General features: G+C 41.8%; 2 protein-coding genes across 6 annotated transcripts in view; both read right to left on the reverse strand.

Annotated features, from left to right (window-relative positions):
- TBC1D14 (TBC1 domain family member 14) overlaps window positions 1-7,230 on the reverse strand; it is a 63,032-nt gene extending 55,802 nt beyond the window's left edge. The window contains exons 1-2 of one of the 2 annotated variants that reach the window (XM_085059753.1): window positions 6,905-7,230; window positions 734-1,469 (exon numbers count right to left, since the gene is read on the reverse strand). In XM_085059753.1, coding sequence (XP_084915879.1) covers window positions 734-1,469; window positions 6,905-6,947 — 779 coding nt within the window. In that variant the 5' untranslated portion in view covers window positions 6,948-7,230. The remainder of the gene's footprint in view (window positions 1-733; window positions 1,470-6,904) is intronic. The other variant, XM_085059754.1, reaches the window with a different exon arrangement.
- Window positions 7,231-14,373: 7,143 nt separating this feature from the next.
- Window positions 14,374-26,712, reverse strand: part of KIAA0232 (KIAA0232 ortholog) — a 65,449-nt gene continuing 53,110 nt past the window's right edge. For all 4 annotated transcript variants that reach the window (XM_085059755.1, XM_085059756.1, XM_085059757.1 and 1 more), the window contains 3 exons: window positions 20,970-21,051; window positions 17,995-18,092; window positions 14,374-17,012 (listed from right to left, as the gene is read on the reverse strand). In XM_085059755.1, the coding sequence (XP_084915881.1) occupies window positions 16,833-17,012; window positions 17,995-18,092; window positions 20,970-21,051 (360 nt within the window). In that variant the 3' untranslated portion in view covers window positions 14,374-16,832. The remainder of the gene's footprint in view (window positions 17,013-17,994; window positions 18,093-20,969; window positions 21,052-26,712) is intronic.

Genomic DNA, 26,712 nt, shown 5'->3' on the forward strand with positions numbered 1-26,712 from the left:
ACCCCCCAAAAGTAATTAGTCCTTTTCCTCATTCACCACTTTCCTGGGGTATCTGCATTTAGAACCTTATCATTCACAGAAGGGTCACATTTAGAAACTGCTTTGGATTGCCAATGCTGTCATTTCAACAAGTGGATGACACAATGTCAGATGTTTTCACTCCATACACAAATTAAGGAAAAGCGTACCAAAAAACCTGTAAAAAAAGTAACTGAGATTTGGAAAGATCAGAGTAGTCACACCAAGTGTTTGTAAAGTATTTGTATTTTAAGCTTCATTCCCTTAGAATGATCAATAAAATATTCCATCACTACTAAACTGCTTATAAATCCTCAGATATCAAAGTCTTTAATGCAAGTGTGGGTCCTACCTATACTTATCTATTTATGTAACACAAGATTAAGAACCTTGGCCAAAATCACAAAAGGTATCAATGGAGAAGCCACTGTTCAGAAGAAAAAAGACCTTGTTCAGAAATCCTTTTACTGTAATGTAGAAAAAATCTTCCAAGATTTAAGATGCTTCCATACACCATAAATATAATATAGAGCAGGATGCAGAGCCTTAGTCCCCAGCAATATTTGCCCATTTACTCATAACAGAAAAAAATATGTTAATACCAATCTGAATTAAAACACCAAGCTATTACATTTTTCAAAGTACAATATCAAACAAGACCTTTCCTCCTAAGATCTTGCATAATCTGTTAAAATATATTTTATGGAAACATTACCTGGCAAAGAAGTTGGTAAAAGGTCCCAGTATTTTCCGTTTACTGTCCACATCTGTCTCGTGACAACAGTGCTGCTGGCTCTGGTCGTTGCTCTCTTTACTGGAATTCAGGGTAACATCTGAAAAGTGTGCCTCATCAGTCTCGAGATTCACAATTGCACTTGAACTGCTCGTGACCACGAAGTCCAAAATGTCTTCATTACTAACTGATAAAGTTGTTGACAGCTCCGTGCTAAGACTAGACACACTACAAACAGAGATATCATCACTTCGGTTTAGAGTCTTTGAGGTTGGACTGTAAAGTTTGACAGTGTCATACCCAGTTCTCGGGAAAGTGGAGGATTTCCTCACAGCATGGTCCTGCTCAGCAGTCAGGGGATGTGGAGGCACGTACGGCGGCAGTGTGCACGCGCTCTGAAAAGCCCTATCAGGCACAAGCTCAGGCTCTGACTGCTTTCTCTTCGCATTTAACACACTGCAGTGAACAGGCTCTGGATTTCCTATTTCTAGAGTTGGAATACCAGAATCCACTGATTTAAGGCTATGACAATCTTCTAAAGCACTGGACAGCTGGCCAGGTCCGTACTCAGGCAATGAGAGATCTTTCAGGGTTCCAGAGTTCAAGGTTTGAAGGCCCTGGATACTGCTGCCCACTCTTGCATCCAAAATTCCCACGAAGGTCAAACCATTTAAAGAGTTGGATAAATTTGCATCAGTTGTCTTGGCCCAGCTGGTAACTGGTTAAAAAGAAAGAAAAGATTATGAGTTTGCTGGAAGGCTGTGGTTTGTTCTTGACTTTTTTTGGTAGGGTTTCATTTTTCTTATTTTTTGGTTGTTTCTTGGTTTTGTTTCTTGGTTTGTTTTTTTTTTATACTCTCAGTCCTGTCCTAATTTAGCCTTTTAATTAAAAATTATTTGTGTTCTCTTGCACATGATTGCTATCCCTTCCCCCAGCTGGAACAACCATGACAATGGCAACTTAAATTAGGCTTCTAGAAAATGTCAAGCATGAAAAGCCTTTCATAAGCAGTTTGTGTGCCCATGTTTGCTTCTTACACATCTCCTGAGAGTGAAATTACGTACTATAAAACCAGCAGTATTTTAACGTTCCCTGTTAATATTGAGGCAAATATAAAGTTTATTTTTTACAGTCAAAAATTCATATTTGCTGATGTCAGAGGGCTACAAAAGTTGTTTCCATACACTTTGACCATATTCTGAAGTGTCCATTTAAACAGAATTTCTCAGCACTCTTCTCGAAACCATAAAACTGATAATGAATTTGTCACGAAACAGAATGCATAATGCATCATTGTTGCATTAAGCAAGAGATGCAAAATCTAAACAGCTACAAAGCTATCAACATAGTCAATGTTTTGACAATACACATGATGCACTTCAGCAGTGCACACAGAGTAACAATGACACTTGCAAATACATTGTATTTACTGCACTCAGGGACTGTGATCCTTCATCTTTGCAATATCCATGCATGCCTTCTCACCAGAGGCTGCCAGCAGGTCAGTTAATCCCATCAGTGCCTCATTTCCAGTCTCAATCTGAATGACCTGCAAAGCAAGGGCTGTCAAATAGGAGCTACAGGTTGGATGCACCAAACTCACTGGCAACTTTCCTACACCTGGAACACCATCAGGAATACTGCCCTGGCTTCCAGAACTGCTACCGACCCTTTAAACACTACATGATTATTAATCTGACATTACACAGATCTTCTCTTTCTATATGAGTAGGGAAATTGTCTACAGCTCTGCTGAAGTTTGCAATGCAATTACTCTGCAGCAGTTGGCAGAACAAATATGCACATATTGCTTCAATTTCTTCTCTCTGAAACACTCTGGGATAAGTGTGAATGAGTGAAGAACACTCCTTCTATCTTGCACACAGACTGCTTTCTAGACAGATTTTTCTCCAGTTCCTGAAGCCTGGTCTCCTGCTTCTGTCTACTCTCCCAAGTGCAGCACTAGAGGCAGTTGTTCTCTAGAAGGTCCTCCCCACCTTCTATTTTTAAATAACAAATACACACATAACCCCAAAAGAAAACCCAAACTTCTTAGTCTCAAACATCAGTGAAAACCAGTATCTCACAGCAGTTCTAAACCCCTGGTTAATGTCACCTAAGACCTGCCAAATGCCAGGGTTTGACACACAGTCCTTTCTTAGATCTGAGGACATCAATACACCCTGGCATTGTGATACCAACAGACAGCAAGTGAGAGAAAACACATTTCAAATGTATCTCACTGGTCCAAAGAGAAATATTTTTTCCACATATTTTCAGTCATGGTGAAAGTTCAGGAATCCAACTGTACTTTGTAAACTATACTAAATCTTCAACTTACTACCCAAATGGCATTCACTAGCTGATGGACACTCCAGTTCAATCTACTCCTAAGCACAGACAAAAGTCAAGGAGAAACAACCCTGGATATTTCATTTTTAAGACTTCTTCTGAACTTTAACAGCCACTCTATGCTACCCATCCAAATCAGCCAATGCACCAAATGCCTAATCCTCCACATAAGCAAGGTTTCAAGTGTATTGTATTGACTAAAGAGCTTGTGAAAATGTACACTTTTCTTAAAGAGTTGCTATGGCAACTTTTTTTCATATTACCATGGTTTGAAAAGTTTACATCCCCTGCAATTAAAGTGATGTCTTGAAATAGCTGCACACCAACCGTGTACATTATGAATTCTCTAGTCGCTAAATTAAAATTGCAAGGGCCAGCAAAAAACCAAACAACCCTAAACAGCAAGCTTTGAATACAGGCAACAAACTACACTCAAGAAATCAACTGTGGCAGTTGCAGTGTGCAGATAAGACACAACATGGAGGATTAGATATAATTACTGTTGCATATACTGGGATCTCCTGTTCTCAGACCTTCTTGCTTGAATTCACTTGTTTTTTTTAATGTAAATCTGACTGTTTTCTCCTCCCTGTGCTCACCTTTATTCCTTCATACACGTTACACTGCTCTTCAAATCCACAGCCCACCCAGCCCCAGTGTTACTCTAAAGCATACATACATACTTCAGAACAGTATAACCAAGGTGTTTGACCTATAAGAGTTCATACATGTAAGTGCATTGAGAAAGTGCAGTGCAGAAAACAAAAACACACAAATGTAATCTGTCAGGAACAGCTTTGATGATGTTTGGGTAAACAGTACAAGCATGTTCCCATAATGAATTCCTCCCATGACTGCCTTCTCTTCTGCTCAATGATTTTCCCAAGTAGCAGCCAGTCCTTAGTTTAATTGCAGTTCTCTTCTTAACCAAGCTTACAAATGGTAAGCATTCAAGTGACCTTGGCAGAGGCAGTAACTTCAGCAGCTCAAGAGCACAAATACTGTAAACAAAAGAGTTCAAAAAAAAAAAAAGTGAAAATAAAATTCCACACCAGGTACTGAAGCTATTTTAACTTGGCTTGGTGTTTTTTTCAAGCAATAAATTTAACAGGAAGAGATCATTTAAACGGGCAACGAGCAAATGCAGAAGTATACAACACTACAGCTTGCTGGAGCAAATTATGCAACAGCAAGCTACAAAGGTTTTACACAGTTCAGCGAAACTGTGGGAGGCTTTGAAGTGTACCCATCAAGGGCTTTAAATGAAAACTTGAGATGCAATCAGTTGTCAAGAACACACACGAGAACTCCTTGATGCATTCTGCACTAGGTTGTTGTAGGATTGTTTTCAAGGATGGAGTGAAGTGATATTTATATTCTGTTTTAGCTGCCTCACTGGTAAGTGCAAAACCTGACAACTGATGTCAAATACTCTGTCATGTGCCAATGCTAACTTCTTTCCATAAATCATTTATTAACATAACAATGTGGAAACATTATCACCTGAGTATAATAAACTATTGAGAAATAGTAAGCAATTTTGTCTGCACAACACTCATAATCCCCATTGTTTATTTAAATACATTATGACCTAAATAAAATAGATATTTGTAAAGTCTTAACATCCTATGTCTTTTAGAGAGCATGATCTCATAAGAGTGCACATCCCACGAGAGATAACAAAGGAAAGGGAGTTAGGAAAATACAGCCAAGGTCACAAGTGGCAATGAGAGAGCAGGTAGCTAATTATTTAGTCATTAACACTTAAGTGCTAAGGAGCACCTGAAAAAGACAGTTTTGTAGCCAGGTTCAAAATTAACTTCAGGACACAACTATTCACACAAAGGGCAGCTAAACTGCACGACTCCTTGTCACAGAACACCATAGATGCCAGATATTTACATGTAAGCTTGAAAATAAAAAATCACCAGTAACTCCTAAACAAAAAAAAACTCAGGAAGTCTCTAAACCACAAGTGTCAGAACTTCATGAAAACATCAACATGCATTAGTTCTGCTTTCAAGCCCTCTCCTGGGTAAATTTTTCTCTGACAAGGTGGAGTTTTGATCCTTCTCAGTAGGGCTGTCCATACGGCCTCACATTCCCCAAATTCTGATCACAGCATGTAAGAAGGCATGTTCTGACAATAACCAGAGGCTTTAAAACAGATTTTGGCTTTGCATATCACTCAACCACACAGAGGGAACAAGTCATATTTGATTATAATTTCTAAGCTCTACAATAAAATGCCTTTTTAATCCATTTTGATATAAAAGTTAAAGAAAGATAACAGCAATGCCAAATCATTAGAGTAAAACAAAACTAGAAAGATGCCAACTCAAGGCCCATTCTTCCAAGCTTGCTGTGAGTTATGATGCAATTTATGCAAGGAAAAAGAGTAAGTCAACCATTTGCAAAACAGGATTTATATATTCTTGCCTCACAGGAATGAGTGGGGGAATGATTACATATACTGCTCAGTTCTCAGAGCTATCATCACAATTTATATCACACACCTTATCGCTCCAACACCTACCTCTGCAAGCATTTTTTCTTAAGTTTTCAAGAACAAGGAATTTCTTCAATTACAAAGTTATTTTTTCCCTACTTAAAGATAGGGTTTTTTTTAAATTAAGGGTTTATATAAAAATATTTAACAATATTTTTGTTGCATGTACCGAGAAACACATTGCTGCTATAAAGCGCACCTTCGGGTGACCTTGGTGCACAAGAGCATCAAACTCAGTTTCGTTAATTAAAGATTTCTTGGTTCAGTTTGATTATGTGCATGTTCTAACAGCTGCAGCATTGCCAACAGTGAAGAACTCCTGAAGCTACAAAAAGTCTGTCTTTAAACAAAGCATGAGATGCAGCGATTAAGACTACCTATGTAAGGACAGCCAAAACGTTAACAGCAAAAAAAAAGAAACAAGCGGGGATTTTTTTTTTTTAATTAAGTTGACTGTTATCTAACTCTCAGCTGGTGACCTTTTAGAAGCTTGAGCTTTACAAATCTGGCTTCTGAGCGGAGTGCTCGGAGAGCAATCATAAGTAAGCTATTCACCACTTTTCGCCTGGTTTTGCTCCGTCAGGCAGGCAATACAAACAAGTTACAGTGCTCTGCTAAAGCCTCTGCTCCAGAAAGGCTTTACAGGGCTTTTTCCCTCCCCACACCATTATTGCTGAAAACTCTGTAAACCACATTAAATTAGCAGCAGCGCCAGGAGAAGCTCAGCTACTGTGAGATGTAGTTTTGTTTGGTCTTTGGGAATTGCCTGGGAGATTTCGGCTAAAAGAGAGGCAGCGAGATGAAAGTTTTTTCCTCACACGGGCTGAGCCCGACTCGCTCTGCGAAGGGCTCCGAGCTGCCGGCCTTCGCTTACAAAACAGCCCAAAGAAACTGAAACGAAAAGAAGAAGAAAAGAAAAGGAAAAAAAACCAAAAAAAACCCCCAAAACAACAAAAAAAAAAACCACCAAAAAAATCAACCAAATACACACCCAAAAAAAAAAAAAAAAAAAAGCGTTGAGGAAGCAGCGCTCACTCTTCTCTGCGGTCTTTACCCCACTCGGTGAACGCTCCGCAGGCTCAGCCCACCTGCTCCTCTCAACTTTTTAAGGGACCACGGCCGGGCAAGCCAGCAGCCGCAGCCAGCCCGGCCCGGGAGCCCCTTGGAGCATGAGGCTGCTCTCGCTGCCCCGCTCGCCGGGCTCTGCCCCTCGCACCAACAGGTACCGCAGCACCCCGGCCCCGCAGCACCCGCCCCGGCAGGAAGAGCCCCGAGGAGCCCGGACACCTCACCGGGGTAGCGCTGCCCTCCGTCGCTCTCGTCACGCTGGGCCATGCCCGACCCGCCCCACGGCCGCCGCTGCGGGACTAGGAGGCGGCCGGCGGCTGCGGCGGGTGCTCCATGTCGCTGCTCTCCGGTCCCCGCGGAGCAGCGCCGGGCTCAGCGCGGCTGAGGCGGAGCGGCCACCCCTCGCCGGGCGCCCCCTCGGCGCAGCGCGGGGCCTCCCATGGCGCCGGCGGCGCACACCTGGCTGCGGGACAGGTGCCGGGCTCCTCCGGCGATGCTCCAGCCCCCGCGGCTCGGGCTCCTCCCGCCGCGCCGCCGCTCCCCCTGCCCTGCCCGGCGCGGCGCGGCGCGGCGGGGGAAGCACCGCCCGCCAGCCTAGGGAAGGGAACGCCTGCGCGGAGGGGGGCGAGGGGCGGCCGCCGGGCGCCATCTTGGATTGCCTCAGCGCCCGACGCCGGGCGCGGGATGGGGCTGGGCTGGCCTCGCCGCGGGGCGACCCGGGAGAGGGGCTGGGGGCGCTGAGGCTGGGGAGGGAAGCGGGGCTGGGGCTGTGGGCGCTGATGCTGAGGAGCCCCTGGAACGGAGGGAAGCGGGGCTGTAGCTGGGGGCGCTGATGCTGAGGAGCCCCTGGAACGGAGGGAAGCGGGGCTGTAGCTGGGGGCGCTGATGCTGAGGAGCCCCTGGAACGCAGGGAAGCGGGGCTGTGGCTTGGGGCGCTCGTTCCGAGGAGCCCATGGAACGGAGGGAAGCGGGGCTGTGGCTGGGGGCGCTGATGCTGAGGAGCCCCTGGAACGGAGGGAAGCGGGGCTGTGGTTTGGGGCGCTCGTTCCGAGGAGCCCCTGGAACGGAGGGAAGCGGGGCTGTGACTGGGGGCGCTGATGCTGAGGAGCCCCTGGAACGGAGGGAAGCGGGGCTGTGGCTTGGGGCGCTCGTTCCGAGGAGCCCCGCGCTCGGCTGAGCCGCTCTGTGGCTGCCGGGCGCTGCAGCCCAGCCCGTCCCGTCCCGTGTTACTGAGGGCCGGCGCGCAGCCCTGGCCATCCCCGCGGGGAGTAGGCAGGCGGGCGGGCTGCACTCGTGTTGCCACCTGCGTGTAGGACGGAAACAAAATTCAGTGGGTTTAGCAGTGTGGGCTGCGGAAGGCTTGGAGGCATCAAGTGCAGGTGTGTCCTTAGCTCCGTGGGACTTCTGCATTACGCTCTGTAATGCCCTGAGTGGAGGCTCTGAGGTGGTAATTGCGACTTTTTTACGTTTATCTTTCCATTCTCTTCCCCTTCCGTCTAGGAGTGCACCCAAAGTTCACACGGTGGAGCTGTGCACACCCTGCTCTTCCCCACAGAGTTACGAGCATCAGCACCTGACAGGAGCAGAGCTGTCGTGTTTCCTTACCGTCCGTGACACTCGGCACTGCTTTTATTTCGACAAAGGTCGTATGTTTCGCACCTAGACTCGGTGATGGTGTGTCTAGAACGATGTTAAGCTAAAGCTGTCCCCCATCTGAACCGAGGATGTAAGTGCTCTCATCACCTCACACCCCTCATGTCTGCACTAAGCTGAAGTGTGAGCGTAGCGAATGCAGAAATATCTGAACTCGTGTTGGTGTAACTAGTTCAATATCAAGCAGTGCAAACCTTTGATATGGGCAAGTTACACATGAATGAGTTGTGAGAGGCTAAGGTAAACCTGTACAGAAGTACTTGATAGCATGACCCTGTTGACACCAATTCTATACTATAAAAATTAGGTCATTACAAAACTGCTCTGAAAATCTACCATCAGTCAAAAATTATACCTCTGCAGATAGTTTGTTTCTGTGACTGGATCAGTCCTTAGTCTGCTGCATTTCTATGATGGGTATCAATATAAAATTATTTAAGATTAGCACTAATTTCTCCATATCTTCTTTTGAAAACCTATCTCTGTAAGATAGCTTCCATACTAAAGGTAAATAAAAGCAAACAAATTTTGAGGTGCTATAAACTTGTTTATGTGCAAAAGATTTTTGGAGTGTATACTGTCACTAATTCCTTTTTCAGTATGAATATTTTTCCTTCTGTTTTTGAGAGTGAGAATCAGTTTTTCTGTTGGAGCAAGCAGAAGAGTGTATTGTCATCCTGGTGTGTTATTGTACCTGGGTCAGTTGTTTGGTTCCCAGGGTAAATAACAGAATGGAAACACACAGTCAGGAATTCTGTAAGGCCACAGTGTGCCCACACAGGAAATAATTATTCTCCCAGCTTCATAATATAATTGGGGCTGAAGAAACGTTTAGAAAAATCTGCTGTAGAAAATCTTTCAGCAGTAGCAGAGAATACGGAAAGTCACAGGAAATGACAGCCTACTCAATATTAAAAAAAAAAAACCAAAAAAACCCCAACCCTCTATTGCACATGAATGGCTGTGTAACTCACAGGAAAGGGGAAGTAGCATTTCTGGTTGTCCTGAGCTATTATCAAAAGGTGTTTTGCACTGGGGATTAACAGCAGTTCAGTTCACACCCTCTCCATCCCAGTAAGGTAGATTCTGTCTGCAAATGTTTGTTATTACTCCTCTGTATGGGGAAAAGCTGAAGGGCTCACATTGGGACTAAATGCAGTGTCAAACCACTAGCTCTGATGGAAGTGTGGCATGTGCTAATTACTAGAAGGAAACAGAACAGGTACTGCCAGGTACAGGAAGTATAAAAGCATAACTCAGTGCAAAGGGGACCTTTAGCACGTTTCTTTTGCAGCAGCTGTGCAAAATTTAAAGTCCACACAGAAATCAAGGCTTCCTGTTTAAACACATGGGTTGTAAATAAATCCTCAGAAGTGTGATAAGAAGTTAGTTGTGCCACTTAATCAGCATGGTTATTATCAGTCTTCTGTCACTGATTCAGGGTCAAGTAAACCTGTAGAGCAGTTAACTTTGTAAAAATTCTTGGGATAAAATCATGTTTTGTTCAAGAGTGTCCTGCCAGCAGCTGTTGTGTAGAAATGAAACACTACATGGAACAGCCTCAAACTGGCAACTGATGTTCCCCTAGTGGGCAAAAAATTTCTGTATGTCTAATAATAGACTGGTGCTAGAGAATTTAATTTTTTAAAAACATGTGGTTCAAAACCTCTGTCATACAGACTCATATTCATGCCAGCAGAGTTCAATATGCCACTTTTATGGTTCTTCTTCTTCTGCAAGAAAGTGTGAAGAGTTTGTGCTCTGTTCTCTCTCAGTGATTTTTCCAAAATATACCACACATGATAAAAGTACACAAAATACCAGTCCTCCCTCTGTTTCATTAGAGCCAAGGAACGGAAATGCAAGTTTCTGTCATACTTCTTATGCCTGTAGATGTGAGAAAGCATTCTTTGCTTAGGCTTTCGGTTCTGTTTTGAAGCTTCAGCAATTTTGTAATTGATACGACTTCAAATTTACTTTTTAAAGAGCTAGATGAGAACATCTAGATTGAATTTTCATTCATCACAAGCCAAGTATGATGCAAGCAACTTTCAGTGCCAGCCAAACTGAGCTTCATTTGAATCTGCTGTGCAGCTCTTGGAAGTCAGTAATTTTCTGTCAAAAGCCAGAGGACATTTTAATACTTTTTTTTCCTCTAGTTAACCAAAGATTTGCATATTGTGAAGGTACAACACTGAATGTGACCTGACCAACAGGTCCACTTGCCATCACTGTCATTTAAGGCAGTTTTAGCTCACCCAATCCAGAGTGCAAGGGCACCAAGTGTGGCTAGATACTCTGAGTTATCCATCATGCCACAAGGCAGAGAAGTTCTGTTTTGAAAGCAGATATTAGCACACACATGAGACATTGCTCCTTTTCCTCCTTATCTTACAGAAATGCTTGTAGGCACAGGGAAGTAACCAATGCATGCTAAATGGCACAAGGAAATGGAATAATGAATAAATTCAGGTTTCTACTGATTTATAGCAATGAAAAGGGTAATAATTCTGTGACAAATGCCAACACCTTGGAAGCAAATGGTGATGCTATGGAGAAATTAGTATTATGCTCTTCTATTTCAGATTCATCAGAATTTAATGTTGTTCACACAAAAGTATTTTTGCCTGTCTGTATTTGATAGCAGTCCATTTCCAGCATGGCCACCATCTGCATGGGCATTCCTAACAGCAATGGAATATATATACACCAAGCCATTTTAATAGGTTTGGGGTGAATTAGGAACAGCTGGAGAATGTGCCATTTGATTATTCCAAAAAGCTGTCTCTTCCTATAGGAACTTAGACCTGATAAAGGATGAGGAAGCCTCATCACTGTTAACCTTTCTGTTACCATGGGGTAAGAATAGACTGAGATGTGTTCCCTTCCATGAGACAGCAAAAAAATGAAGAGCAGGCAGGGGAAGAGTGTGACTTTCCAGCATGTTTGAACTGATACTACTGCAACATGATGCGTGACAGGATTGCTTCTATCACTGTCTACAAGCTGTTTAGGAAAGACAAAATGAGTAATAAGGTGTGAAGGAGTAAAACTGTATCAACTAAAAATATTAGCCCTTGTATAATATCTCAGAATTGCAGAATTCTAGTGTCCACACATAATTGCTAACAAAGGCCTCTATGGTACCTCTGCTACAGATCTTCACTCATCATTAGATCATGCCAGCGAAGGAAACATGGTTGTTATCATGCACAGCTGCATAATGAAAAGTTGGAGTTCTATAACGAATTTATTCTCTTAAGCAAGCACAATTTAAATTACATTTCCAAAAGCAAACAGATCTATTATGTAGCAGTTGTCAACAAGGCAACTTTCTATTGGAACTCACTTGGAAGGAAAAAAGGGACTAAAAATCAATTGTTGTCTAGACCTAGTATGGATGAATGAAAACAAGTAACATTCAGTTTGGGCAGGTAACAGATCCCATTATTATGTCTCCATGGATCTGCAGTGCATCAAAGAATTTAATATTTTTGTATTGAATACAATTACGGGGGAAATGGTGAAAAAATATTTAAAACCCATGAATGACAACTGAGACTTCTTGAAGATTTTGTTGTCAAACATGAGGATTCAAGAGTCAAATGACTGAGGGCTAGGATTCCATTGCAAAGTGAGAACATGTGGAAGCCAGACATCAGTGCAAAAATTAGAAGTTATGAAATGTAAGAAAAAAAGGAAAAAGGCAAAATCCTACTAAAAGGGAATCGGAAACATAAGGGATGTTCTTAATATTCATTACTGCACAAATGAAGTAACTGCAAAAATGAAAGATTCAACACCAGTTTCTGTCCCATATCTGGAAGGGATCAGGCTGGTCCATCATAGCAGGTAGAGATTAATGAGGCAAATTACTCTTCAGACAATGGGCCTAAACAACACACAAGTTGTACCTTATTTCAAATATAAGTTGGGGATCAATAAAGGAAAAAACTACACAAGTTTATATAGGTCATTACATAATTTCTGACACATTTGTCTAATATGTTCCTAAATATCTCCAGTGGTGGAAGTGGCATCCCTTTTTTTTAGGCGGTGCTTGTGTATTGGCTTTCAGTACTGCTCTTTGCTTGAGCATTTCTGTGGCTATGAACAAGAAAAGCACTGAAACAAATCAGCAAATGTACTCATCTATCATTTTAACACTATTTTTAATAGGTATGATTGCTTAGAATGGTTTGAGAAGAAATTCAAGAATTTGAGAGTTCCCAGTGTTATGAAACAAGGGGAGCTGCTGCTTCTGTCTCTATAGTGAGTAAAATAAGGCCTGTGCAGAAATAATGGGCTGTTAGTCCTTCATTAACAGCTCCTGAAATCTTTATGGGACAAGCAGTTGCAGCACTATGAAATGGCTGTTACCCTTAATAGAAGGGACTCTGCATCATTATGGAGGGACACAGAGACTTAGTACTGCTTTTGTAACCCCTCATTCTTGGATTAGCTGCAGATACAGTAATCCTGCTTTCTTGTCCTGCAGGGCAAGAAGGCTGTCAGGCAGAAGGCAGCGTCCATGGCACCTCTCAGCCTCTGTGCTGGCTGTTTATAGCTGAAGTTACACACGGATGAAGTAGGGCAGGGACACCAGCGTTCTGTCACTCAGTGGCTTTTTCGCAGCAGATTGTTGGCCCACTGCCAGCTCTGCCATCTGTTTTTTCCTGTTCATCCCATTATCATCCTATTCGAGCAGAGGTAGATCTTAAAATTTATAAGCATTTGAATGTAATACTACATTTTGAGAGGAACAATGAAACAGAAGTCTTACAGGAGGAAGCTAAAATGTATCAGTAAAGTCTCCTTTGTCCCAAACCTCTGGAGTCTTGTTGCTACTTGTTTCACAGGTCATAAAAGAAATTATGTGAGATGCTGTACGTGAAAGGTAATGACTAATTCATTGGGGATAATACTAAACTATGCTGGTCCTGGCAGGGAAATAATGAGTTACTGTGAAGGAATCCTGGCTTTCCAGAAGGTTCACTACTTTCCTATGTATTTTCACATTGGGCACTCCCATGAAGTCACAGTGGGACATGCATTTACAGCCTGTCCTACCACTGATAATTGCACTTGCTGCCTAGGGACTATACAGTTGTTTTTTGCATGACAGAAGCATTGCTTACATTGGAAACTAATTCTTTAGGATATGTGTATTTAATATTTATTCAGATACAGCAATTGAAAAGCCTGTCTGATGAAAGGTAGTTCTTTTATCAAGCATCTTCTATAAACACAATGAAAATATACTATTCCTGCTGTATTTTAAAAAATAATTGAAAACAACATATACCTTTAAAGTTTCAGCTATGAAGTCTGAACAAAAGTATTCACCCAAGGACCAGAAGGACTCTTCCTTTATTTCCAAGTGTGTGTTTCTGTGTTGTTTTCACTGCACTTCTAATTCAGCAGAGTTGGAATCATTCTACACAGAATCCCAGGTAACTTTGGCTGCAGACTCACAGCACCAGTGCACAAGGCTCCACCAAGTGGAATGTGAACTGTTGGGACTTTTTTCCTTTCTGTGAAAGGAGGTTCAGCCACGGAATTAGGAGAGTGTACTTTGTTGTCACAGATGCTGTTTTTCTATAAGTTGAAGTGAGACAGTGATTACTTGATGGCTGAACACAAGCTGAAAGCAAAAATCAAATTCTACTGGGTTAGATCCCATAATATTGTATTATATGCAAGTTCTGTAAATGTTACATGAGAGAGGGTCTGAATTTGCTTGGGTTTAATTTCTTTCTTGAAAAAGTCTCATGTTTTCTAAACAGGAATTTGTCATTATAAATTAATTTCTACATAAATAAAGTGGTGATAAAATTCATTTTGCCTTTTTTTTTTAAGAACATATGAAATGTATTTAATTTTCCTACACCCTAAAATAGTTTAAAACATTACAGCAATGAAAAGGACTCCCAAACTAGGTATGTTATGCTATTTCTCCAGAATGTTTAATGCTTATGCATGTTGTATTTAAGTTACACACGTCAGCCAAAGAAAATGAAGACACACACACACCATCCAATTGTCCTTTTATATTTTTATTCGGTGTTAAGTAACTCCACAAGAAAACAAAATCAGTTACTCTGGTGTACGTGAAATCAGAACAATACAACCACTTGAAGCAAAAAGTAGAAACAAATTTCAGCCCAGGAATGGAAAACTGATACTTCAGTGCTATGGATATGCAATGCGCTTCATCCCACAGTGCGGTTCAGCGTATGCCAACCTTTAATGCTCTTGTTGTTGTTGTTACTGTTGTTGGTGTGTGTTTCTATCCATATAGAAAAACTAAAAACCACACTTCAACTCTCACTGAAAGCCTTAGAGCTTTAGCCATTAAACTATGAAAACAAGTAAAGACAATTTGTTATTGCCCAAGCTCAATATAGGATTTTATTTTCCCCAAAGGTGCTGGAATCATTACATGCCACAATGTAACTATGAGCAACACCTTTGTTACTTTTGAGCCCTTTCTTACCAACAAAGCAGCTCTAGCCGGAATTAACTGAGCTGAAGTTTGTGTTTGAAATATGTCCATTTGGTCATTTCCTGTTCTCAAATGAAGTTCTATTCCATTCTTCACTGTAGTGATTTGAAGAATTTGTGTGTAAAGTTCTTTTTTACTTTCATGTTACAGTTAACTAGTTTTCAGTGCAGGTGCTAAACAACCTCTCAAGGAAGCTCCAGAAGAAAGTAAAATATATAAAAATCTATTCAAAGTCTGCAAATAAATTAAGAAAAGAAACTGTAAAGTGTCAAAAGAGTTGTTGTATGAATACAAACCCTAAAACATAGTCTAAGAGGAGGACCAAAAGAAAGTCCTTGGGTAAGGGCAACCAAGCCAGTCTTAGTAAGGATCTCACCAAAAGCATCACATGAAGACCGGCATGGTTTCCCAACCACATATTTAAATTCTTACACTGTCAATTGAATAAAGGCAACAAAACCCAGTTACTCAGAAAGCATTTCTAGCGCAGAACATATTTCAAAGGCAGTTCAGCTCACATTTCAAACAGCTATGTTTCTTGTGAGGTTTATTGCCTGTCAAAAATAATGGTGAAGCTTTTCAAGTCAGTATTGGACTTTCTGCACTTCCTGGTGTTATAGACATGCTGCGATCGTGTAGACTAGTTAGTTGTCATTTTTTAAACTAGGAGATGGTAAAAACTTAGAATGTTTAGTTTTGCAAATATTGCTCCTCCTGGCTTATACATTTTGCATAATGTGTTAAAAGCACAAGGAGTTGATAGTCTTGTACAGATGCAACTTGACAATGTATTGACTTTCTAAGTTAACAAAATAAAATTGAAAAGCAAGTCACATAAAGCAACAATCACTACTGCAATCACACATGTATGTTGTAAGTCATCACCTTCCCTACCCCCACCCACCACACACATAACTTGCCCCACACATTCTCTCAGAAACACAAAATGAACTACGAGATTTACTAAATTACAGCCACAACAGCAGCTAACTGCAGCAGCCACAGGATTTCTTTCAAGTGAAGCACTGACCCTTTGCATTTAGAACATTGAACACTCTGAGCATTTTAGAGAGTTTCAGTCATTCAGGCTCAAGTTCAGTTACAGGATGCTTTTGCAGGTTACATGAATGCCTTCATCTGCAACAAGACAACATTCTCATTACTTGTTAACAAAATTCACAACAATCCACACATCACCCCAGTGGTTTATTATTTTTGGTGTTACTTTTTAAACTTCTGCCCCACATCGGCAAGTTGCTAAAAAGGACAAAAAAAAAGAAAAAAAGGAAAAAAACCCCACATTGCCTCCATACCTACAAAAAATCCTTGGCTTCTCCAGTTAGCAAAAATACAAACCATGGTATCCTCAGTGTTGGTTTGCGGGAGGGGGGGAAATCATAGGATAGAAAACACAGTTTCTGTAAGTCTCTAAAGCACAACCCTGTTGTTCCTACTTCAAAGTTATGAGATTTACTGAATGAAGACTGGACAAGTCATTCATGCTTTTCTCCTGCATTCAGAAAGGCACTGATAGATTACAGTGTTAAGTATTTATCTCCCAGTTCTTAAAGAACAAAGCCTAATGTGCAGAAAGCTGAAGTCTCTGAATAGCAGAAGTAGTTGTAGACACTGCGATGCTAAGAAGATCGTAATAGTGGTAGGGCTACAGTTACGAATGAAAATAACTGCAATTGAGATGCAAAAAAGCAGTGGTACTACTAAGACAAGCACATGCACATCCATTCTTGATTTGACAACACAATCTAGACTAGTTCAAATAGCCAAGAATTTAACAGTATTTTTGGGGAAAAAAATCTTCAACAGGACAGCTGTGTCCTCATCTATAAAATAAGCAAGAAGAGAAAGATAAATACACATCTGAATCCATTAACTGAAGAGGAAACTCAAGTTGTTGTTTTAGAGCTACAGACCCTCAAGAAGGATAGTTTTCCATCTCATGTTACTTTTCAATCATCTGTTCTACTCTGCAGTTTTTACAGTTGAGTTCGAGAAAAAAGCTCCTCCTCACACGGATCAGCCCATTCACTTCCACCTTCTGAAGCTGTGTCTTCAGAGCTGGAGCTATCACTGGAGTAGATCTTCTTCCTGAAGCCATTTGGTTTTGCCTCAGTATTTATATCATCTGCACATCTTGCTTCATAAACAGAAGAAACCTAAGGATTTAAACTGACAGTGTTGATGGGGAACAATAAAGAACACGCTTGCTTTTCTCTGGGCTGGGAGGTTACATGGTTTTGTAGTTGTCCAAGAAAGATGACATGATTACAGGGCAAGTCCTCCTCTTTCCTGACTTAGTCCACTATGTAGAAAGGACTGCAGAACAGCAGGAAAAAAAGGTGGGGCTTTTATTATTTTTCCCTATTCCTTAATTTTAGGATTGGCACAAAACAGCAAGAGAATCAAAAGTGAACTCAGGATGCATTGTTATCACAGTTCATGTAAGAAAAAATTACGGTAAAAGTTATCTCCAAAACTTGGCAGTAAGTATTAAATAGTAAGAAAACACAGCACAGATCTGACTGAACTTCAAGCATATGTATTTCAGATATATTTTCATCTGAATGAGTAAATCTATAGCAAGCATGTCACAATGTAAAACTAAGTTCTATCATCACTATGAAGTTTAAAGGTATATCAGTAAATACATGTGTACATGGAATTTTTTCCCTAGAGAAAAAAAAAACCAGTTTTTTTTCTTGTAATGAGGACAGTATTCAGCATATATTATCTTTATGCCTTTAGTTACTGCTCCTTTCTGCCCTCATAGTGCATTTCAGCTCACTCTACGCTTGCTGAAATTGGAAGCTGAAGGAAAAGAAGATGCATGTTTAACACTCACAACAAGCAAATGCCAAGCATTCCCAAAGGAAACTGGCTTTGCTTATCTACTAGAAGTACCATTGTTTTTAAAAAGGGTTGTACTCCCCAAAGTACAACACCCTGAGGAATTTTCAGAAGAATACTCAAGATGCAGAGGAGGTTAAAAAACAAAGCAAGAGAAGAGAAGCTTTTGAAGGTTTTTGCAGGAATTTCATTTGAGGCTAGACTGAGAGCTGTGATGAAAGTAAAGATGCAGTAGCCCACCCTTACAAAAGAAGGAAAAAACTTCCTCCCCAAAACCATTGACAAACTTACCATATTAAAATCTAAAAGATGTTCATCATCATTGGATACTTCCTTTACATCTGCAAGTTCTCCTACACCATTCTCTCCCTTGGCATTTGTATAGCACTCTTACATTGTGTTTGTGGGGGTGTTTCAGAGGCAAAGGAAGAAAAAACAGAATGGAGGAACACTGTTATTTACATTTACCATAAATTAAAGCATCCAGAGAAATAATCTTGGAATTCACACTCTAGGCCGTGTAAACTCTGTGCTTGTGGGGGATTTTATGGTCTGACACCCTGAAAGAAATCAGCATAATACCTCACAGAAGCTTCATCAAATCCTACCTGGATAACCAAATAGTGAGAGAGGAAGCTACTCAGTTAATGAAAACACCCAAAATACTAACATGCAAAGAGCAAGATCTGCTTTTTTATGATAAATGGTTCAGTACATTTTTCAATTCTGATACTGCATTGTATTCCATTTAATTCCTATTTCTATACCCATACAATATAGACTGTAACAGTAGCCTGATCCTCACTGAAACACAAAAACCCCAGTTGATGTGAATGGCTGTGATTTCTACTTACCAGAGTAAACTTCTACACATAGTATCAACATCTGTCATGTAGATAGATACATATGGACCACATGCATCAACACCCATATATAAAACGTACCCATACTGAGAGCTGGATACAGAAAAAGGTTTGTGGAAGAGCAACATCAGCGCTGAGGATGAAGTCCCGGCCTTGTTCAAAACGCGAGTCCCGCAGAGCACACCCTGGCACTGCTGTCCCTGGCAGAGCTGCTGCCGCAGTGCCGCGCCTTAGCCGCCAGAGGGCAGCAGCGGCACCGGGCATGGCCCCGCGGCTCTGCGCAGGGACACCGCTCAGCCCTCTGGGGACACTGCACAGCTTTCTGGGGACACTGCATAGCCCTGAAGGGACACTGCTCAGCCCTCTAGGGACACTGCTCAGCCCTCTGGGGACACTGCTCAGCCCTCTAGGGACACTGCTCAGCCCTCTGGGGACACTGCTCAGCTCTCTGGGGACTCTGCATAGCCCTGAAGGGACACTGCTCAGCCCTCTGGGGACACTGCTCAGCCCTCTGGGGACACTGCTCAGCCCTCTGGGGACATTGCATAGCCCCGAAGGGACACTGCACAGCCCTTTGGGGACACTGCTCAGCCTTCTGGGGACACTGCTCAGCCCTCTGGGGACACTGCACAGCTTTCTGGGGACACTGCATAGCCCTGAAGGGACACTGCTCAGCCCTTCGGGGACACTGCACAGCTTTCTGGGGACACTGCATAGCACTGAAGGGACACTGCTCAGCCCTCTGGGGACACTGCACAGCTTTCTGGGGACACTGCTCAGCCCTGAAGGGACTCTGCTCAGCCCTTCGGGGACACTGCTCAGCCCTCTGGGGACACTGCCCAGCCCTGAAGGGACACTGCACAGCCCTCTAGGGACACTGCTCAGCCCTCTGGGGACACTGCACAGCCCTCTGGGGACACTGCACAGCCCTCTGGGGACACTGCACAGCCCCAAAGGGACACTGCTCAGCCCTCTGGGGACACTGCACAGCTTTCTGGGGACACTGCATAGCCCTGAAGGGACACTGCACAGCTTTCTAGGGACACTGCACAGCCCTGAAGGGACACTGCACAGCCCTGAAGGGACACTGCTCAGCCCTCTGGGGACACTGCACAGCCCTGAAGGGACACTGCACAGCCCTCTGGGGACACTGCACAGCCCTTTGGGGACACTGCTCAGCCCTCTGGGGACACTGCTCAGCCCTCTGGGGACACTGCTCAGCCCTCTGGGGACACTGCATAGCCCTGAAGGGACACTGCTCAGCCCTCTGGGGACACTGCACAGCCCTCTGGGGACACTGCTCAGCCCTCTGGGGACACTGCGCAGCCCTCTGGGGACACTGCTCAGCCCTCTGGGGACACTGACGGCTCTCGCTAACGCGGCAGGCTCTGCTCTCCTGCACGGCGTGCATTCCTATAGCTGGGACTGAAGTAAAAGTGAAGATGTTCTTGGAAGTCACCCAAACTATCCTGAACACCAAAGTAAGGCTGTTTGGGAACCAAGAACACAGTCCAGTTGATTGCATTTAAAGGTGTACTCCAAAAATAATAACTGGCTAATCTACTTTCAGATTATTAAGGAATCAGGTCTCTGATTCAAAACCTTCTTGCCCTGAGCCTGTACCAACAGAAAGCACCAGAGATCCTGTCATTTCAGGATACAGAATGTTCTTGTTTAGCTTCTTGCCTTCTCCCCAGAAAAGGTGAATTGGTATGCAGGCAAAAAATAGCTGCCTGGATTCTTGCCGGTCCACTGAAAACCTGGGCTTGAGTCAGTTGTCAGATGCTACAGATTCCTGGGAGTGCTGGAAGCACACCTGCTTCTGGTCACGAGCAGCCTGCCTACTAAGACTGGACTTGCTCTCTGTGCAGGACAGAAGAATTCCCAGACTGTCAGTGTGAAAGGAGTGGCCAAGTGGCAAATCCCTCTCCTTCCCAGTCTCAGAGAGATTCCACACATTCACTGAATAACTGGCATGTTATTTATGCACACCCATAAAAGGTAATCATCATGTTTTCACATTCTTATAAAATTACCTACCAAATAAGTATTTTTCAGGATGAAACCTTAAAAAATGTAATAAAGTGTTTTCAGAATCAGAGATTTTCTGCTTACTTAATTGCAGGCTTTGGAATTAGGTAAATTTGCATAAATGTTAAGACTAGTTTAAAACCACTTTTAAAACTAATTTAGAATCATGCTAGAGGTTGACTACAAAAGCAACTGAAGCATCCCAGTTCTCTCTCAGATTAGCAAATTTTTTGTGGAAGCTTACTAGTGTGGGTTTTTTAAATACAGACAGTAAATCCAATTCATCTGCAGCAATTCCTGTTTGTAACAAGGAGCATTTCATTCTAGCATGGGTGCAACAGCAAGTTAGTTCTAACAGGCAGAGGTGCTTACCTTCACACTGTGATGCAGGAAAAAGGGGAGAATAGAGCGCCTTTTCCCACCAGCATTGCTTTTCCTGGCTGCCACTCATTCTCTGCAGATTAGTATTCAATATAGGAAAGTGTTTAGATAATAATCACACTTCATTATGCCATAAATAATATACTTACATGTAAAGGAGGAAACTCTGGTATTAAAATGAATTTGCTAAGTCTTACAGGTCACACTGTTCAGTTTGTAATACTAATGGGAAATGAGTGTCAAACTACAGTAGAACATCCATTCTCTGAACTCTTACAGCCAAAATGAACTTCATGCTGGGGCTCAGATTTTGCCCATACAGAGTTATCCAAGTCCAGAAAAAATATTAATTCCAGCCCTACACTTTATATTCTAGAGAGAGCTACCCGAGAGATGGAAGCATAGTGAAATGTTAGCCAACATGCCAGATAGGTCAGTGTTAAACAAAACAGAAAAGAAAGCAAACAAATAGTGGCACAATTTCATGTTTAAAGTTTGGAAGGATGAACTGGCAGTAGCATTACCCAATGGGAAAACACAAAATTAGAGAATTATGTGTCAACATGAGGAAAAAGTGTTTACGACGATGATCAGTGATTTCTCTTTACGCTAAAAGTAATCTATTCACTAAGACTGCCAAAATACTCTCCCCTTTTACCTGTATTTTAATGCTAGTTCAACTTTACCAGAGGCCTTTCCTCATGACATGGATGGGCATGGCTAAAACACCAAGGGCTTGTCACAACAGCCATGCCCTGTTTCATGGCTGCATCTGAGGTAACCCCATTAGCCTTCAGAAGATGATGCCAGCTTGTAACATCCCCTATGGATATTGGTTAGAATGATTCCTAAAACAAACTGTAATGCCACTGCTCACAACAAACATTAACAAATGAGCTTTAACACTTTCTAGCCAGCTTCCTCCTCTTGAAACTTGAGAATGTTTAAACATAGAAAATTAATGAGCATCCTTTTGTTCCTCCTTAAGCTACCACAGAACTACATACCCACAGAACTTAAATTTACAAACACTTATTCCTTAATAAAGAGAAGCCCCTCTCAAACCAAAGGAGTGACTCAATAGTGCTGAATTTAGAAACATGTCCTAGATTCAACTTATTTGAACTTATCCATGCTGGTTTCCTGTCATAAGACCCAGGAACAGTCTTTTTGGAACCACCCTCCAAAAATTCAAACTCTTAATTCCAGAAAAGGGAGTTCTTAGGAACTCAAACCATCAGCTGGTGTCTTTTTTAACATTAAAAAAATAAAAAAATAAAAAAAAAAAGAAGGCAGCAACTCAAGAGTATAAGCAGGACTCAGTAAGAAATATGTGCATTTACAGATATATTCAATCATGGAAGCCTCACTCTGTGCTGATTATAGATAGAGGCATCTAAACTCCACAGGCACAATGCTTTATTAAGTTCAAAGTCTCTCCCACTGCTGCTGTCACACCTGCACACAGCATAAGCCAGATGAACCCCAGCAGGTTACAAGCAAAGCCAGCTTGAGTCTGGCAGGGCAGAACAAGCTGCAGCAGCCTTGCTTCCTGGGCTGAGGCACCAGCAGAGCCCAGCACTGCTCTGGGATGGCTCTGGGACTGAGCTGACACCAGCTGCCTCAGCCCCTCTCTGCTTCCCTCACAGCCCTGACACCCAGAGAGCTGGATCAGCTCACTAACAGCTCCCAGCTCAGTGCACAGTTTTTGTTTGGGAGGGGATGGAGGGCACTTTTAATCTCCATTTTATACAGTTGCAGAAGAGTTTTTTTCCTACAGTTGCTTAAGTGTTTCCTAGAAATGTACAGTCTAACCTTGTGAAATTTTTTGTAAATTAAAGAAACACTCCCCATCAGTAAATACAAAATACCAACTCCAGAATAGCACCATAGGTCTACCTTTCTTTGTTGGCAACCTTTCCCTTTTAAAGCAGGATTTTCAATTTATGTCTCCTTCTCCTCTTCATCTCTAACACATACATACACTTCCAATGTTTTACGAAAAGCTTTATTAAATTTTCCAGCTGTGATTGGAAGCCTCTCCTCTCAAACTATTCATATTTATATTACTTTATTCTTAAGCTGAACTCATAGACAGCAGGGTAAAACCAGCTGCAATGCTGTTTCACTCCCAGTTTTGCTGCAGGTTGGAGAGAAGACTGATGGGTTTCGTTTCTGGTTTTACAGCTAGGCATAGGGTAACTGAGGCTTCTCCTAGAAGCTAGAATCTAATATAACTATTAGATACTAATTTGGAAACACCATCACTGACTATTTGTACTCCTTCAGAATGCTTGCTGACAAGGGTCATGGCTGACAAGAGGCTTGATGAAGAATAAGCACCAAAGCCTCAGTATGGTCTGAATGAAGATTATCAGAAGTGTTACAACTTCTGACAGAAAAAATCATATTAATCTGTAAGCACGTATTTCTTTGAACCTGCTCTGCAATCCCTTACAATCAGGAAGAACACAACACACGAATAATTCACAAGTAAAAGCAGCAATGAAGTAATTGAGTCCCACTCCAAAAGATCAGGTCCTAATTTTAGTTTATCAGCCACCCAGTGAAGATATAGTCGGCTCAAGAAGCCAGTCACAAATTAACAAAGGGAGCTGAGTCTAGACTTTATGTTCTTAAACCTATTTGGCAGTAATCTCTTGTTGAATTTCACTGAAAATATATGTGCAAGGGACTCTATGGGATAATTTAGTGTCTACTCTTGCACAAAGCTGGGATCAACTACAATGCACTATTCCTGCATTCAGTCTCGTCAAGCCAGAATTTCCACTGCTTCCCTAAAAAATAATTGAGCCTTACAGTATGCTCATTGTCTGGTTAGAATTCTTATTCTTCAATTTCCCTTACTGTGATTTAAGGTCACCACATTCAGTTCCTTTGTGTTTATCACAGCCTATAGAACAACACAGCTTTTCGCTTATCTCCTCTAACTACGAACATGGCTTCTGCAGAACTGCTGTCTCTGCTCCAAGTCCCTCTTATTTAAGATAAAACACCCCCAGTTCCTTCACTCTGTTTTGGTAAGTTGCAACCTTTGTGTTCTCTCCTCAAGACATCTTTCCTGATACAAGGAGCCTGGTACTCCAGTAGAGCAACTCCTCTCTTACAGGAAGGCATTCCTGTTCATGTATCTCAATGCTGCTCTCTTTTGCAGTGTGTCATTCCTGATTTACACTCAACTATCATCTATTTGAAGATGCTTTTCACATCACTTCCTCACCTGCCACTCCTCCTGTTGTGTATGTAAAGAAGGGTATTATTTTCTGTAGAAATTTTAGTTGGCCCTGCAGGATTGCATCTTATGTTCAGACACTGCTCCAATTGAACAACCTTTTGATTCTAATCCTGTCTTCCAGTATAACTGCAGACTTTCCCAGTTTGTAATCATCAGGGATTTTCATAAACATGCCACACACTAGAAAAAATAATCATCTCTCTTGTCCCCCAGTAAGCCACTGACTGTTATTTTGAGAGTGCAATCTTTCTTCTAAAGTAATACTTGGAAACATTCTCTGTTAATCATGCATTTGGGCCATTTACAGTTCACAGTATTTCTTCAGGCAATTTAAGAGGGTCGTGGTTCCACGTTCCTTGAGTTCCATTTTCCTCTTAAAAAACAAGATTTGCTTTTTATGTATTTTCTATCTTCCATATGTTCCCAAACAAGTATTCTAGTAGGATTTTCTCAAATTAGTTCCTGCTTTTCATGATACTTAGCTGAATATTGCTATGACTAGCTGAAAGAGTGCTATATCTGTCTTTTCATTAACAATGACAATAGATGCACTGATCAATTGGATATTACATTTTCATAGCTTCCAAGCTTGACAGGTCTGTTTCTCATATATCTTTCTGTCATCTTTCTGTTTCTGATTTACTTCTAGAGCTTTCAGGTGTACCAAATCTTTTTTATTTGCCTTGTTCAAACCTTGGGGTTTCTTCCTCGTGATTTTTAAACTGTTATTGTGAACTCTACCTTTTTAAAATCCTTTGATACAAGCCCTTCCGTATCTCTGCAAAATAATGTTTTCTTAATTAGAAGGTTAGAGCTTAAGAGTCTTTGTAGGCATTCTCACCACCTGCCATGATCAACACTTACCAAGGACTATCTGGACCAGTCCTGTCTCAGGTAGTCCCCAAATTAATCACTCCTTTACAGTAAAGTCCTTTTGCTTTGTATGTGGATGACTCTACATGCTCTTTTCCCACTAGATTCCCCTGATTTTAAGGCACACAGCAGACCTCTCTGAATTTTGTTTCCCTCTTATCACTACCTGGATTTATGACAGCTTATCTTCTACACTGCTGACCTCAGAACCAATGCTTATAAAGCACCCCCCTTTCCTTCCTCTCTTTGACAGCCCTTTCTAAATGGGCTATGCACTTACATTGCATTACTCCAGTCCAGCACAGAACCTCACCAAATCTCATGGCCAATTCAGTCATGACATCCACAAACACAGTTTTTGTGAGTAAAATTTCCTCATGCCCAAAACCGGTGACTTAGGCATGTTCAGTGCCTAAAACCCCAAAGGTCCTTTTAGCTATCTCAAGGACCCAACAGTATAAGCATTCTGAGAGCACACCTGCTGGACTGGAGCCTATATAAAATTTGCTGACTGGAGATGCAGTGTTGGTTTATTCACAGGTCATTAACTGGTCCAGATTGTGTACTTACCCATGACTCCACAGCTAAATGGTAGGAGCATTTACTCAGAAGAAATAGGACTGTACTTTGGGGGGGCAAGGGAGCTCTGTTTGTGGGGCTTTATGTAGTTATTTGGGTGGCATGTGCTGGTGGCTTTTTGTAGAGGTTGTTTGGTTTGGACTTTTTTTTTATTGTATTTTTTTTGTTTCATTTTGTTGTTGGTTTGATTTTACGTTTTTTTAATCTCATGGCTCAGTATATAAACATCATTCATGTTTGAAGAAATTCTACAGGAGCTATTTGCAAATTCCTGGTGGAAAATACACTGAACTTCTCAAAAAAGTGGTCTAATACAGAAGCTAAGAGGGAGGAAACTGAACCAGATTCTCCTACACTCTTGTTTATAAATAGGAGGTATTCAGAGATGTGTGTTTGCACAGAACATATATAACTCCAGTTTAAGTGATGCAAAACAGAATGTGTTACTATTACACTGTGGTTTATATTAGTATAGTCACATCCATTATTTATGCAAAAATATGGGAGATACCTCAGACCACAACTCAAATTTTACATTAGATGATTGAGTTAAACAATTAATTTCTGTCCTAAGTCAAGCATAGAAACACAGCTTCATTTAAAAAAAAAATCTTCACAAATATTGATCTACACTAATCAGTCAAGACCATAGTGCCTGTTTAAGCTTTATCCCCCATGCATGTATGTGGGATGTCCATGAAAAAAGTTTCTCCTAGACTGTCCTAATTCTAGGCATTTTATATTGATTTTGCTTAATGCTCATGAAAACAAATAATATCACCCTTACAAAGAAAAAAAGCTCACACACATCTTTTACAGACACTTAAGCACAATAAGAAATTTAAATAAATGCTCTTGAGCCAAAAAGCCAATTACCTTCAGACTCCAAGTACTGGTGCTTAGAAAAGCCCAGAGTGCACACACCTGGAGACATGGTAGACAGAGGGGGATGAGTTAACCTAGGCTGTCTGAGCTAAGGGGGTAATCAAGCTCCCCAAGCCCCCCAGGAAGAGCTTAACTGCAAAC

Source organism: Lichenostomus cassidix, chromosome 4 (assembly GCF_008360975.1).
Source record: "Lichenostomus cassidix isolate B80296 chromosome 4, HeHo_3.0, whole genome shotgun sequence".
In the NCBI taxonomy this organism is placed as follows: domain Eukaryota; kingdom Metazoa; phylum Chordata; class Aves; order Passeriformes; family Meliphagidae; genus Lichenostomus; species Lichenostomus cassidix.